The sequence below is a fragment of the Dermacentor albipictus genome, chromosome 9 (assembly GCF_038994185.2).
Source record: "Dermacentor albipictus isolate Rhodes 1998 colony chromosome 9, USDA_Dalb.pri_finalv2, whole genome shotgun sequence".
In the NCBI taxonomy this organism is placed as follows: Eukaryota; Metazoa; Arthropoda; class Arachnida; order Ixodida; family Ixodidae; genus Dermacentor; species Dermacentor albipictus.
Genome location: NC_091829.1, coordinates 132,486,041 through 132,502,324, shown reverse-complemented (window position 1 = coordinate 132,502,324; position 16,284 = coordinate 132,486,041). Strand labels below are relative to the sequence as shown.

General features: G+C 46.6%; 1 protein-coding gene across 14 annotated transcripts in view; it reads right to left on the bottom strand.

Moving 5' to 3' along the window:
• LOC135915563 (receptor-type tyrosine-protein phosphatase kappa-like) overlaps positions 1 to 16,284 on the bottom strand; it is a 682,443-nt gene that overhangs the window by 439,905 nt on the left and 226,254 nt on the right. For 13 of the 14 annotated variants that reach the window (XR_011508500.1, XM_065448678.2, XM_065448676.2 and 10 more), the window contains exon 3: positions 2,108 to 2,301. The exons of the other annotated variant lie outside the window; for it this stretch is intronic. Coding sequence is in view for 12 of the 13 variants with exons in the window: in XM_065448678.2 (XP_065304750.2) it covers positions 2,108 to 2,301 (194 nt within the window). In the remaining variant the exon portion in view is untranslated. The remainder of the gene's footprint in view (positions 1 to 2,107; positions 2,302 to 16,284) is intronic. 14 annotated transcript variants of the gene reach the window in all.

Below are 16,284 nucleotides of genomic sequence, written 5' to 3'. Positions count from 1 at the left end.
TTCTCTGTCGCCTACAAATCTGGCCGACTACACAAGGACGCTGACTGCCTGTCTCGCTACCCGGTAGACGAGCCTTACGACGCCGACAGTAGTACCACCGACGGCATTTTTTCTGTGTCTGCCTTCGCTAACATCGCCGATGAGCAGCACCGAGACGTATCGCTGCGAGTACTCATCGAGAGTCTGCGCTCTACACCTACCGACGCATCCGTTCGCCGATATGTCCTCCAGGGCGGCAGTCTGTACCGAAGGAACTTCCTCCCTGATGGACCTGATATTCTTCTTGTCGTGCTAAAACATCTACGACAGACTGTGCTCTTTGCTATGCATGACGCACCCACTGCAGGATATCTTGGGGTAACCCGCACGTACGACCGCGTCCGCCGCCGCTTCTATTGGCCTGGTCTCGCTCGCTCCGTCCGACGCTATGTTGCTGCCTGTGATCCCCGCCAGCGCCGGAAAACACCTAAGGTGCTACCTTCCGGTCATCTCCCGCTGATCACGGTCCCTGTGGAACCGTTCTTTTGTGTTGGATTAGACCTCCTCGGTCCCTTTCGCACGTCATCCTCTGGGAACCGTCGCAACTGATTACGCCACCCGATACGCTATCACGCGGGCTCTTCCTACCAGTTGCGCCACTGACGTCGCGGACTTTCTCTTGCGTGACATTATTTTAGTGCATGGCGCCCCGCGTGAGCTGCTTACTGACCGTGGTCGTAACTTCCTCTCGAAAGTTATCGCCGACATTGTGCGTTCCTGCTCTATTCAACACAAGCTGACTACCTCATACCATCCTCAAACCAATGGCCTGACAGAGCGCTTAAACCGTACTCTTACCGACATGCTGTCCAAGTACGTTTCGAAGGACCACCACGACTGGGACGTTGCCCTTCCTTACGTCACATTTGCTTATAATTCTTCCCAGCATGACACCGCCGGATTTTCTCCATTTTATGTACTCTACGGTCGCGAACCGACCTTGCCCCTTGACACGGTACTTCCTCCTGCTGCGACCTCAACAACCGAGTATGCGCGCGACGCCATCGCCCTTGCCGACCATGCACGCCAGCTTGCCCGCGCTCGACTGACGGCCTCGCAAAACACGCAGCAGCGTCAGTACAACGCCCGCTATCGTGACGTACAGTTTTCGCCTGGTGCACTCGTGCTCCTGTGGTCACCCTCTCGTCACGTCGGACTTTCAGAAAAGCTCCTTTCGCGGTACACAGGGCCCTACCGCGTGCTGCGCCAGGTGACGCCTTTGACGTACGAAATTGCTCCTGTGAGCTCAACCTCGTCATCTACTCTGGCATCTAGTGATGTCGTGCACGTCAGTAGGCTCAAGCGCTACTACACTGCTTCAGAGTCCGGCCTTTAGTCGCTACGGGATGGCGCTTTTGCAGCCGGGGGTAGTGCTACGGGATAGTATTTCCAATGACGAAGAGCCGAGCAGGAAGAAGACGCAGACGACGATTGGAAGCTAGCGCGGGCTGTTCCCTCTTGGCCAACTGCGGCGTATTGCCTTGTAAATATACTTGTAAATAGCTTTTCGTCAGTGTCTTCCTACGTAACATTATGAATTGGCGTGACGCATCAGCTTGGATGAGCTTGTTGATCGGTAATGTGCACAGAAAAACAAACCTTTGGTAATAGCGTTCATTTTCGTCTATTCCTTGGGTCTATGTCCTAGTTTTTTAGCTGAATTTTCTGCTCAACATGGTAGGCCAACGAGCTCAACAGTCAGCCGTGAAAGTGATGTTTTCAAGATAACGAAAAACTTGAAATTCACGACGACGTTCTGCACTATATGACGCAAGTAATAGGTCGGAAAGCAACTCTGCCCTCCATCCCTGGATACTGAAATTGACCAGCAGTTTATACATGTGACTCAGTGCCTTCCATACGAAATTAATCATTGCGATCAACTTCAGTAGGTCTCACGGAAATTGCGAAGTACGCACGGCACTGAAACTAAAAGCAGCAGCTTTGTGCCTTCACACATTGTGTCAAGCAGTCACACACAAGCACAGTGCCCGGCAAGCGGCAGTGCTACAATATGGGAGAAAAGTATCACACTGTGCCCCATACAAGCCCACACGCGGAGCCTCACCGCGAGTTGTTCCTTGAAGCCCCCGGACTGTTTCATGGCGGTGACGTATCTCTCCAAGTCTTCGATCGGTACAACGTGCTGCTTTTCGGCACCAGGGGGCGTCTCGTACTTATGGATCACCAGCGTAACCTTGCCGTTGTTGTCGCCTTCGCCACCAGGGACATCAACCATTTCTGCCGGCCGTGCAGCCACACCTGCAGACAAGCAGACGGCGGCTCAGTAACGATAAACGGATAGCCGGAAAGCAGGGCACGAGGGAGGCATCGCTGCTGTATTTTAGTGGCACGTGCTTTGAGTGACTATTGTTTCTTGCGCAGCACTTCCGGTTCACCTCCTGTGACGACCGTGGACGAAATTCAAGATAAATCAGGAAAAAAGCGAAATAGTACGGTACCAAATTTATGGGTTTCATTATATATGTGATATGAGGGCATAATGTTAGTTCCCATTTGAGTTACTGACGTCTCTGTAATAAACAGGATTAAATACAAATAACTGATTAACGCACACCAAAGCCCCGAATCGTAGACTTTAGGGACCCGCCACGTGAGCACGACTTTGGCAAAATTCCTGGAAACCCGTAAGTAGAAAGCAGAATTAATGAACTCACTAATGAAGTCGCACACAAAAAAAAGTGGCGTGATATTTACCTGGCTAATTAATGGTAAACAGTTGCCTGGCGTAGCGTGAACATCTGCCTAGCCGAGCGGATGTGACGTCACTGCCTCCTCTCTCGCTTCTCTCCCGGAGCTCACCTGCTCACTCGCTTGCTCGGAACCGGGGCTCGCTCGTTGCATGCTCTGACGTCACCACCGGAGAGCGAGCGTAAGGGGCGCTTGGTGCGCCGCTCGCTAGGGCGCTACACCCCGACAGGTGGCGCGCTGCGCATCCTCCTGGTAGTATTCCTGTATATGCTCCCGCAGGGAGCAGAGTTGCGCATAGGTCCGCCGTCGAGATCCAGCTCTGCAGCGAAGCCCCTCCTCGCGCGCGCAGGAGCCAAATGCCGCGCGGTGTTCCGCCTTTTTCTCTAGTGGTCGCGAGCTACAAGCGCCAATTGTTCGCAGGCGCTTAGCAAAGGGCACTTCTTAATACAGGTTACGCTCGAATGAGTCATTCGTGCATTCGGAAGGGGTGGGCTTCCAACCAACCGAAACTTTGTATGTACCTATGTAAACACGCATATACAACACACACATGAACGTACAAATAGGGGGTAGGACCGCCTTCGATTCCCCAAAATAAAATACTCCCGTGGCTCGAACAGCTCTAAAGTTCGCTCGAAAATGCGCAGTACGTTGCCACAAAAGGAGGTGCAATGATTTTCAGCTTGCATATGAAGTTGTCTTATCATTGTCAGAAAGCAAGAAATGTTTTAAAGAGTGTTTAAACTTCACACACGTAAGCTGGACACTTAGCGCATTTCGGCTACCGAAACCAGCCGATTAATGACCATCGCCAAGAGAGCAGAGCTACCGTGCCTGCAGTTATGTCAGTGACCGTTAACTGAGCGTCATTTATCACTAACCATCGTTCACAACAGTTGCGCGTTTTCGATACATGCGGTGCAGACACAGATTTAAGCGCATTTCAAATGTTCACATGCGTACATTTTAAGCAAAGCTTACTTTTACGATTCATTCATACCGCAGACTAATCAGCTATATAGTAGCAGCAAATCTGCAAGTAGAAAAAGATTCAAGATGCAAGAGCTTCTAGATTAAATTTATTTCATACAAGGGAATGCATGAACGGCTGCTGGCAGCAGGCCAAGTGTGCTGGTTCTTGGAACCTTGGGGGCAGAATTCAAAGAAAATGGAAAGGCAAGAAGCTATTAAGAGTAATAACAGGTTATTTTTATTGCACTAATCACATCAAGATGGCAAACTTGCACAGTAATTATTCACACAGTGCAGACTGTAATCTGACAACACATTTTTGGCATCGTACTGACACAATACAAGTGCCAGTACGATGTGTTTCGTATCACTTCACCAAGGTCCTTGACTTCACATCGTCGAATACCGTACCTGAAACCCGCAGCTGCTCCTCTCAACGCCCGATCGACGGTTATATAGTTCGCATGAGTCGGCGATGCGCCCGTAAAGTTGTCTTCGCAGCGACGCGGATCATTTGACGTCATTTTTCGCGCTCGGCCAATAGCTGTGCGAGCGGCGCCGGAAAAGGTATGCGCAACTCTCCTCCCTGCGGGAGCGTATACAGGAACACTACCTCCTGGAGTGTAACTTCAGATTTTGTGGCGAATGGACGTGCGTTTCAGGGCTCCGTGGCGGCGACGAAATCATGTTTTTGTGCATGCTTTGAGGTTGCTTCTCTTTTTTGTTTGCTTATTTTTTTTCCTTTAGATAGTAATTGGGTGGCTTTGTTTTTTTGTTTTTTTTTTTCGTATTTCGTGTGCGCGGGTGTGTTTCGTGTAGATTTGGTTTTGCAGGATGGTTAGAGCGTCCTGTCGCGCCACGTGTAGCCAGGTGGGACGCAGAGTGCTTGTAGCCTTTAAATGGTAGCATGGAGGTGGCAAGATTAATAGCCATTAGTGGTTTTACTGTGCGTGTTTTGGTAGGAAAGTGAGAACGTGGCCGCGTGGTTCAGCGCGTCATACTTTGGATCTCCGCGGCATTGACTGCTTTTGAAACAGTCGCGATAGTTGCTTTGCGACATTTTGAAGATTTGGATCCTCTGCGTATCACTTTTTGTTAAAAGGCACATGCTCTGCATTATTATAATATTATAGTATTTGCATCAAAATAGCCGAGCAATGCACGCCAACAAAGCCGCGAATGCAGGCAGTGCGCGGGGGCTCCCTCAAGGCAGACGCGGGGACGGATGAGAATGGCCAGGGAACCGAGTCAATCAGCGCACCCTGTGATGTCATGTTAGGCTCAAGAAAATGCAGGCTCTCCAGGAAGAGCTTGTCAAACAGGTGGAAGAGCTAAAAAAATGAGCTAAATAGTGAGCGTGATGCAAGGAAGGTTGTTGAAAATACTTGAAGCAGCCGAGGAAAGCCTAAACCGGGTCACCATAGTGAAGCTGGAACGCAATCCTCCGAGGTGACAGGAAAGAAGTGATAACAAAGAACGTGGAATGCGTGCAACGTGGTGAAGGGTTAGCTGGAGAGAGCACCACCTACCTTGAGGCTGCCACGCGGAAAAAGCAGAAGCTCAGTGGACAATGGGGGAGAATGCTCACGATCGAGTCCGAATCACGCCGAAAAGGACAAAAGGAAGCAGGGAGAGGTAGGAGAGTGTGAAACTGATAATCGCCAGCGACTAAAACCTGGCTATGTGCTCAGAAGCCATTGTGGAGAGGGTGAAAGACGATACGAGAGTGGCAGAAGGGATATTTCCAGGGAGGACACTGGGTTCTGGCACGGAACGAGCAAAAGAAAAGCTTGCGACAATGCCCAAGGGCGCAACTTCGTCATAGTAGCAGATGGGCTAAATGACGTCCTAAACAGGAAAGGGACTGGACTAGCCCAGCGCTTGGCGAAGGGGGGGGGACGACTTGCGCGAGTTATCTCCTCAAGTGCAGATGGTGGTGTGCACAGTGCCGGAGGTGCCCGTATGTGACAGTCACGTACAAAGAGCCTTTGTGGCTGCTAATGAGGCAATATGGAAAATGAGCCGAGCGAAAGGCTTCGAGGCAGTCGAAGTAAACAGGGAAGTGAGGTGTGGTAGTTTTAAAGGAGACGGCATCCACTTTAATTACAGGCTGGCACGAGAAGTGGGCTGGCGACTTGGTGGTCGCGCTATTGCTGTTTTAGGGGCCCCACAGGCGCTCAGGAGGCCAGTGTAGATAGTAATGAAGGTCCCCTAGGGGAACCTCAGAAAAGCATCATCGTCAATAAGAGAAAAAGGAGCAAAGCAGCAAAGAGAGCTTGCCATGCAATAGGCTATATAAACATGCAAGGCGGCAGAAGAAATGAAAAGTGGACAGAGTGGACAAAGTGGACAGATTGGGGGCCACGGCACCGCTATTGCGATCCTACGCTCACCGCTGATGTTTATACGGGTGTAGTTGCTGATTTTCCTGGGCCGTCCATGGTCCGTTTCTTCGATGCGGCCGGTCCCGATGACACCCATGCGTGAATGGCACAACGATGCAAGCTCCCCCTGGCTCGGTGCATTTTCGTCAACAAACTGCGGCCTATCAATACCGTTTTTGGCCACTTCACCTCTCCTGGATGCTCCGCCACTTCTGGACGCCGCAGTTTTTTTCGTCTGGCAACGTGGGACTGAGTCAGCTGGGCGGGCAGTACAAAAGTGCGCGCATACCGACGCCGCCCTGGGCCATGACACCGCTATTGCGGTCCTACGCTCACCGCTGATGTTTTTACATGTTAGCTACTACGACGCTTATTCCTATCATGACAATGATGTCTGTCTTTTAGCGGTGTCGTGGCCGCCTCATGTTTTGAAAAGTGTTCGCGCTTGTGCATCGTATCTCTTGTACCTGCTTGTTCTGGGTGGTGATGTCGAGCTAAACCCTGGACCCATGACCAAGGCTCAAGAGAAAAAGCTAGACCTTGTGGTTGGCTCTATCTTGCGTGTTGAAGCTAGTAATTCAGTACTTCAAGAATCTGTGAACAAGGTGCTTCAAATGCACGTAGAGTTAAAGAATGATTTAGAAAAACTGACAAAGTGTGTCCTTGATCTAGAGCAGAAATTTGAAGTGGCCCCATGTGCTCAGTCCATCGCGAGCAGTGACAACGGTCTCGTAGGCGTACAGGAAAAACTTGACGACCTAGAAAATCGCTCTAGGCCGTCAAACGTTCTGTTTTATGGCTTAACAGATTTGGCGAAGTGTGAAACTTGGGAAGAGTGAGAACAACTCGTAATTAATTTCTGTACCGAAAAACTTGGGCTTACCGTGACGTCAATCTCGAGAGCACATCGTGTGGGCCGCTTTTCGTCTGAGAAGAAGCGGACTATATAGCAAAATTTTTCAATGAGAAGGAAGTTGAACTGGTTCTGAGCCGCGGTCATAAGTTGAAGAACACTAACTTGAGCTTCTCGCGAGATTACTCGGAAGCAGTTCGGGAAAAGCGACGGAAACTTCTCCAGTTCTTGCGAAATATGAAGAAAGACGGAGATCGAGTGCGTCTTGTTTTCAACAAACTGCATTTGAACAATGACGTTCACGAGTAGAATACCAATGAAGGCCAGGCTGTTCTTGTTTCCAGGCGCAGGGATGAATAATGTTCCTCCTCCTTTGTTTCATTAAGCTCAGGTTTATCTACTAGCTCACCCGTAAAACTGCGCTGTAGCACTGATAACAACATTCCCTTTTTATACACCAACGCTAAAAGTGTTGTCGCTAATGGTATTGCGCTCTCTTCGCTCATCGATTCATTCAAGGCATCTTCAGTGTTACTTACCAATACCTGGCTTAACAACACCATACACGATAACAGCATCTTTACGAGTAAATCCACTTTCAAGTTTTTTCGATGTGATAGGCAACAGCGTAGAGGGGGCGGTGTGCTCATCGCGAGAAAGGAAGAATTCATTGCCGCACCCATCATTACCGATTCTTTTCTGAATGTATTTGGATTGCCTTGAAGGGTGCTGCATTTGGTGTTATCATTGCCGTTTTTCACCGTCCACCCGACATGTCTGGCGCGGTTTCCGATGATTATTATCGAGTGCTGAGCGAAGTGTGCGCGGTTTTTCCGAGGTCGGCACTTATTTATTTATTTATTTATTTATTTATTTATTTATTTATTTATTTATTTATTTATTTATTTATTTATTTACAGAATACTGTCAATCCCCCATGGGGATTTTTACAGGGGTGAGCAACAAGTGACATCAATTAACACTACTAAAACATTCAATAAGCGAGTACATAATGATTGGAGACTATTCAAGAATAGCGGTAGTACATTCATACATAATAATACACACAACGAAACCAATGTACATCAATCAGCAGGAAAAAAAAAATAAAAAATGCAGGGTAGAAGGCATCATTCAAATACAGAAAGCACAGAACAAACAGGGTAGGCAAGTGCTATCCTAGCACAAACTGAATCAGGATGGATTGCATGACGAGCAGCAATTTGGTTACTTATATTAACAACTTTTAGGCTCATGCAGCATGCTCAATTAAGTCCATAAACTTTGCTAGTGTTGGCTGCTGTTTTGTGACTACAGCCAGTGCATTCCATTCACGAATTGAGCGTGGGAAGAAAGAATAACGAAACGTATTATTAATAAACGGATATTCTACAAGTTCCCATGCGTGCCGTCTTCTGGTCGGTCTGGTATCACGAAATTTAAAGTAAGAGTCGGGGTTTATACGGAATGATCTATGCAATAGTTGGTATACAAATTTGAGCCGAAAAAGCTTTGCGCGACTTTCAAGGGTAGCTAGACCAGCACGCTGTAACAGAGTAGTAGGTGAATCAAGGCGTCCATAACTGTTAAAGATAAAACGCACCGCTTTCCGCTGCACCCTTTCCAAAATGGCGATATCATTCGCAGTGTGAGGGAACCAGACAATACGTGCGTATTCCAATACTGGGTGGACAAAAGTGACGTATGCAAGAAGCTTTGTTTCGTGTGTAGAATATGACAAGGCCCGTTTAATGAAGAACAGTTTATTTAATGCTTTATTTGACACTTGACGCACGTGCTCTGCCCAGCTGAGATTAGACGATATTATGAGACCTAGATATTTATACTGGTTTACACTTCGAAGTGGCACATCGTTGAAGTGATATGGAAAATCCAGCTTAGACGCTTTATTTGTAATGGACATGAATACGGTTTTATCAGTGTTTATTGTCATTTGCCAGTCTATGCACCATTGAGCTATTTTGTTCAAGGCAATATTTAATTTCACCTGGTCATCGCGGTGTCGTACTTCGTTATAAAGCATGCAGTCATCAGCAAAGAGCCTAAGTTTCACGTCAGCATAGTTAGTTATGTCATTTATAAACAGTAAAAACAAAACTGGAGCTAATACAGATCCCTGGGGAACGCCTGATAACACTGGAGCAAGGTCGGAGGAGTGAGAGCCGAACTGCACAAATTGGTAGCGGCCAGTTAAGTAATTAGTAATCCATTGGTAAATTGGGCCATCACCTTATATATAATTGAGTTTAAGGAGTAGTTTAGTGTGCGAAACGCGGTCAAACGCCTTCGAGAAGTCGAGAAAAATGACGTCAGTTTGAATGCGCTCGTTAATGCCGAGGGCCAGGTCATGCAGTGTTTCGACAAGCTGCGTAACAGTGGATAATCCAGATCTAAAGCCATGCTGATTCATGTGGAGGATATTGTTCGACTCAATAAAACTTATGAGATATTTTAATACAATGTGCTCTAGAATTTTACTGCAAGTGCAAGTGATAGAAATAGGCCGGTAATTAGAAGGAGACGCTGCATTACCCGATTTTTGCGATTTTCCATTCACCCGGAAGGCAACAGTCTTTCAAAGATTTGGAATATATGAGATAAAGATATCTGCTGACTGGCTCCGCGTACCGTTTCAAAAAGCTGTTGGGAATTGCGTCTGGACCGCTACTTTTCTTTTCATTGATGCCTAATAGGAGTGAAAGAATACCTGCCTCCGATAAAGTAGGTGTGCCTAGCAATCGATTATCCCAATTGTAAAAGGAAGGATTCATTTTCGCAGTACCATTATCAGTTGTGAACACAGAACAAAAATAGTCGTTAAAATCATGAGCTCTAGCCTGATCAAGCGCATCTGGTGAAGTTGGATTAGTCCGCTTTGCATTCATATACTGCCAGAATTTGTGAGGCGCGTTCTTAATAAACTCGTGCAATGTAGAGCCACAGAATTTCTGTTTAGCATTACGCACTTATTCCTTAAGTAACCTAGTAAAGGAATTTACTTGAGAATGGTTGCCTGCAACATTCCGTTGCTTGCTAGTTTTTCGTAACCTTTTGATTTTACGTTTAGTATGAATTATTTCACGCGTGATCCACGGATTGCGTTTGCGAGTTGATTTGTACACAGTTGGGACGAAATTTCGCATACAGTGCATGACATGAAACTTGAATTTTAACCAAACCGCATCGATACTATAACGTTCATCGGTACAAAAATCTTGAAATTCAGGGTACTCGTGTGCAAGGTACGTCATTATAGCGTCATCATTGGCTCTGTTAAAGGCAGGTATTTGCTTTAATTGGCCACGTATTGTAGGTGGGCTAGTGAGTGGCAATGAGCATAAGACCATTTTGTGGTCGGATAGTCCATCAAGTATGTCTACTTGCGACTCATTTAAAGGTAGACTGTTACTCACAAATACAAGGTCCAAGATGGAGGATGACGTTCCTTGTACACGAGTTGGGGCGGCAACAAGCTGATCAAGGTTAAAGCCAAGCATAATGTCCAGTAGTATGCTTTGAGCTTTTGTTTCAGGGACAAGGGAACACCACTCTATCTCGGGAAGGTTAAAATCACCAGCAAGTACAATCGAGCCCCCGTGCACGTGTGATTGCATATAGTCAAGTAAAGATTCAAGGCACATACTTTCGGCATTCGGGGGCCTGTAGAACACGCCCACTTTAGCGATCGTGTCTTGAAGATGCACGTTGCACCACAAAGCTTCAATATCTTTTACGTCGGGCATAGTAGAAAAGTGGATCCCTTCCTTAAAAAGAAGCGCGACACCCCCACCGCGTGATTCCCTGTCTTTGCGCACTATCGAATATCCTGGGGGTACAACTTCCTTATCGGAAATACCGGAATGCAGCCATGTTTCTGTGATACTGACGATATCAGGCGCATGTGCAAGGAGTATTGCTTCTAGCTGATCTACGTTATTAATGAGACTGCGAGCATTTATGTTGATTATTGTTGCTGACTTCGGCTTCTCGTGATACGTGGCTCGCTTGGAAGATCTTTTTTCATTGCCTTCTGCTGGGCGGTTTTTGTTACCGCCATCATTTTATTGCTGTTTTCGTCCCAAGAAAAGAGCCTTCCCTCTACGTTAACCTTATCATACACAAGGCGTACTTTTTCCTGTCGATCACGATTTTCTTTCGCGTGAGCCCACAGCTTCCTTCTAATTTCTCGGATAGGCTGGGAAAAATCCTCACCGATGGAAATTTTGGAGCCTTTCAGTTTTGGGCAGTTTTTCATAATGTTGGTTTTATCTTGGTAATCAACAAGCTTCATTATGATAGGCCTGGATTTTTGCTCATCGCCCTGCTTTGGCCTACCAAGACGGTGAATGCGTTCGACTCCCGATATTGTTACGCCAAGTACATCCTCGAAAATTTCCTTAACTACAGTTGTTTCAAGTACTTGAGTCGACTCGTTTTCTCGTTCCTCGACACCATATACGATCAGATTAGAACGACGGCTTCTGTTTTCGAGGGCATCTAGTTTTTTGGCCATAATTTGAACACTACATTCAAGTTCAGCTACTCTGTTGACACAGTCAGTCACTTTAGTCTCAAGGCTAGCAATTTTCTCTAGCTTTTTATCAAACGCATTAAGTTTTTCATTCGTTTCTGCTCGGCCATTTTTTATTTCACCCGCGATAAGCTTCAATTGAGCGGCCAGCTCTTCAAGTGTGGGTCCCGGATTGGACTCGACACCACCACCCAGAAGCAGTAAGAACCGCATAGAAGCGCAGGAATTGCCAACCAAATCACACAGGAGCCGTGGGCACGGCAGCAAAATAAGGAATACATCATTACTGCGGAAGCATTTTCCAAAATTTTTTCTCACCTGGATACAAAATAGAAGCGGATTGTTAGGCGGCATTCTGACGCTGCTGCCGTGCCCACTGCCAAGCGACCCGTTGCAGGCCCGCTTTATACCAGGCAGAAGTGTTGACGCTGGTGGCGCTGTGAGGACTTCCGGAGGAAGGGCTGAGGCAGTTCCAGCGCCACCACAGATGATTTTTAAGGCCTTGCGTGGGCACGGGAGATCATGATCATTTTAAGATCATGAGCCTTGAGTGGGCACGGGAGAGCAGCTACCATGCGGTCTCTGCTAAGCTCTCCTTTCTGCTTTCTTGTGCAGATTGCAGTTTTCGGCTCATCGTTGTCACCGTCTAGCACGAGTGCTACGTCTACATCTCTATCGACTTTCCTGCTGGATCCACCACCACAAGCAGCTGACAACAGCCTTGATTATCTAAACATGGTAGACGTCATCATCTTCACGCCGGTATCAAGTGGGACACGGACACTGCCGCCAGCTGCAGCGCTAAGATTTAAGCAACTGGCATCACCAAGGCGCTTCCAGTGGGCACGGGAGAGCAGCTACCATGCGGTCGCTGCTATGCTCTCCTTTCTGCTTTCTTGTGCAGATTGCTGTTTTCGGCTCATCGTTGTCACCGTCTAGCACGAGTGCTACGTCTACATCTCTATCGAATTTCCTGCTGGATCCACCGCCACAAGCAGCTGACAACAGCCTTGATTATCTGAGCATGGTAGACGTCATCATCTTCACGCCGGTATCAAGTGGGACACGGACACTGCCGCCAGCGGCAGCACTGCAGCGCTCAGATTTAAGCAACTGGCATCACCAAGGCGCTTCCAGTGGGTACGGGAGAGCAGCTACCATGCGGTCGCTGCTAAGCTCTCCTTTCTGCTTTCTTGTGCAGATTGCTGTTTTCGGCTCATCGTTGTCACCGTCTAGCACGTGTGCTACGTCTACATCTCTATCGAATTTCCTGCTGGATCCACCGCCACAAGCAGCTGACAACAGCCTTGATTATCTGAGCATGGTAGACGTCATCATCTTCACGCCGGTATCAAGTGGGACACGGACACTGCCGCCAGCGGCAGCACTGCAGCGCTCAGATTTAAGCAACTGGCATCACCAAGGCGCTTCCAGTGGGCACGGGAGAGCAGCTACCGTGCGGTCGCTGCTAAGCTCTCCTTTCTGCTTTCTTGTGCAGGTTAGTCAGTCCGAATCGCTTTTTTGTAAACGTACAAACAATGTCGGTTTGCTGCTCTTCCCTTGCCCACAAGTGCTGGCTGCCACTCTGAGTGATTGTGTCTCTGTTGCTATGTTGCTCTTACTTTCCGGAGATGTAGAATTAAACCCTGGTCCCCATACTGAAGCTCAACATAAGCACAATGAAGTTATGGCCGCCATAGCTGCTTTGTCGTTAAAATTTGACACGCGACATGCCGAGATGATGAATGCCATAGCTGAACTAAAGGCTAACCAAGAAAACCTTACTGAGACCGTTTCAGACCTTTCCAATAGAGTGACTGCTGTGGAAGCTGCGGTTGAGTCTTTTGAAAATATGCCTTCAGGAAGTGATATTACTACCGCAGTCCATGAAGCAGTTTCAAATGAAAGCGCTGCGCTCGCGTCAAGACTAGACGTTCTGGAGGACCATTCAAGACGCGACAACTTGATCTTCTATGGGATTTCAGACAACGTATAAGAAACGAGGGGCTCAATCAGAAGTCCAGATCCATCACTTTCTTAGAAATTGTCTCAACATGATTCCCTCGGAAGTCGCAATTCATAAGGCTCATAGTCTAGGCACATACGTTGTCGGCAAGACACGGCCTGTTATAACTAAGTTTGTGTCTTCCAAAATGAGAGACCATATACTCTCGCAAAAAGCGAAGTTTAAAGCCGATGGTATTTCAGTCGGCGAAGACTTTTGCAAAGCCACTCGTCAATCACGGAAAGCACTAAATGACTTTGGCAAGGCCAGCGGCCAGTCTTTTTCTTTGCGACATAACAAACTAATCATAGGTAAAAAATGTTACGTTTATTGCGCAGCTGCAGATGAAGTATGCGAGATCGGACCAGCTAGGAGCGCGACTACCCCAACAAACAACAAACCATCGGGTCCACAATCTTCACATTTGGGTGCAGCATAGCTATCTCGTGTTCCAAAGCAAGCAAACTCCTTATCAATTCTTTTTACAAATGTCCGAAGCATCGCCAACAAACGCACATCACTGTCATCACATATCGACGCATGCTCAGCTGATATAGTTGTGCTCATCGAAACATGGCTTTCAGCAAAAATTAAAGATAGTGAAATACTAGACTGCCAAAAAACATATAACTTTTACAGGTACGATCGCGATTTCCGTACGGGCGGAGGTGTACTGATTGCCGTGAGCTCTGCTATCCCTTCCTTCACTATCCCCACTGACTCCCCATTAGAAATAGTTTGCACTGGTGTTGCTTTTCCCACTGGCGACCTCATCTTTTGCGCGTGTTATAGGTCCCCATCCTCCACTACCAATTTCTGCACTGACCTTCATGACGTCCTTAACAAATTAGTTGTTCGATACCCAAAATCACATTTGTTCTTACTAGGTGATTTCAATTTTCCAAACATAGTGTGGCAAAATGGTGTTCCCTCCCTTAAGCAGTCATCTTCCGAGTGCACCCATTTTTTGGAGATCTGCGCTGATTTTAATCTAACCCAGCTGATTCATGAACCCACACGCACTACCAGCACTTCATCTAATACTTTACACCTTTTTTTTACAACAGCTCCAGATTTGGTTTCTCCTCCAACATACCTTACAGGAATAAGTGACCACTCGCTTCTCCACTTAAGAAGAAAGTTCGCTCGAAGAAAAGAGTTAAATCTATATGTGATTACCATGCCGCCGATACCACATCCATTTTAAATGAGCTAGAATCATTCGTTACTGACTACACAGTCAACTTTTTTGAACGTACCGTTGAAGAGAACTGGTCATTGTACAAGAACAAACTGCTGACACTAATGGATCGCTATGTACCTAAAAGAAAGAGTGTTTCGAGTCCTTCCTCGCCATGGTTTACTGGAATTCTGCGCCGTCTGCACAACAAAACGAAACGTATTTTTCGTCGCGCCAAAGCAATTAATCTTCCCGAACGCTGGGCAGCATATCATTGCATTCACGCAGAATATACTATCGCTATTACAAATGCAAAAAAAAAAGATTTTTTTCGATAACACCCTCCCATCACTGTTGCAGTCTAATCCACGTAAATTCTGGAATATTGTTGGTGGCAAAGAAAGCAAAACAATCCAACTAGCCCGTTCTGACAATGTCGCGATCCCTCCGAACCAGTGCTGTTCCGTTTTGAATGACGTATTTGCTTCTGTCTTTCACAAATGTGCTCCTGCCACTCTACCGTTGGTAACTAAATGCTCCTATTTACCAATGAACTGCATTTATATAGATTGGGTCGGCATACAAAAGTTGATTGAAAACCTGAAAATATCTTCTTCATCAGGTGAAGACTCAATTAACTGTAATATGCTTAAAATTACTGAACCATATTCTTCCATTATGCTTTCGATGCTCTTTTCCCAGTCTCTAGGTTCCTCAGTTCTTCCAAGCGATTGGAGGGTTGGCAAGGTTGTTCCGGTCCCTAAATCAGGTAACACTCATTCCCCCGATAACTATCGTCCTATATCACTGACAAGTATACCATGCAAAATAGAGGAGCATTGGAGCAATTGGAGCATATTATACATTCTCATCTGATTGATTTCCTTGAGTCTAATTCCTTCTTTTCGACTGAACAACACGGTTTCAGGAAAACATTTTCATGTGAAACGCAACTCATGCTTTACTAATGACCTATTTACCCATACTGATATGGACTTCGATGTAGACTGCGTGTTTTTGGACTTTGCAAAAGCTTTCGACACTGTTTCACATGATCTTCTCATTCTTAAACTTAGCATGCTTAACATTGACCCTAATGTACTAAACTGGATTAAAAGCTTTCTGTCTAATCGAACTCAGTACGTTTCAGCGAATGAATGTTCATCCTCTCGTACTTCCGTAACATCGGGTGTACCACAGGGATCGGTACTGGGACCCCTCCTTTTCCTCATTTACATAAACCACTTTCCTAAATGCATTTCCCATTCATCTATCAGGCTTTGCGCAGATGACTGCGTCATTTATCGCAAAATAACTAACCACACTGATTCTGATAAGCTTCAAGACGATCTTAGGAGCATATCCGACTGGTGCGATAAATGGCTCACGCGACTAAACGTTCATAAATGTAAAACAATGCATGTATCAAGCCAGACTAACACTAACAACACGCGTGTTTACTTACTTCACGATACTTCTCTTGAATCCGTCAACTCGTACAAATACCTATGTGTCCATATTTCACGTAACTTATCATGGCATACGCACATCAAACACGTCACTAATAACGCTAACCGGGTTCTTGGA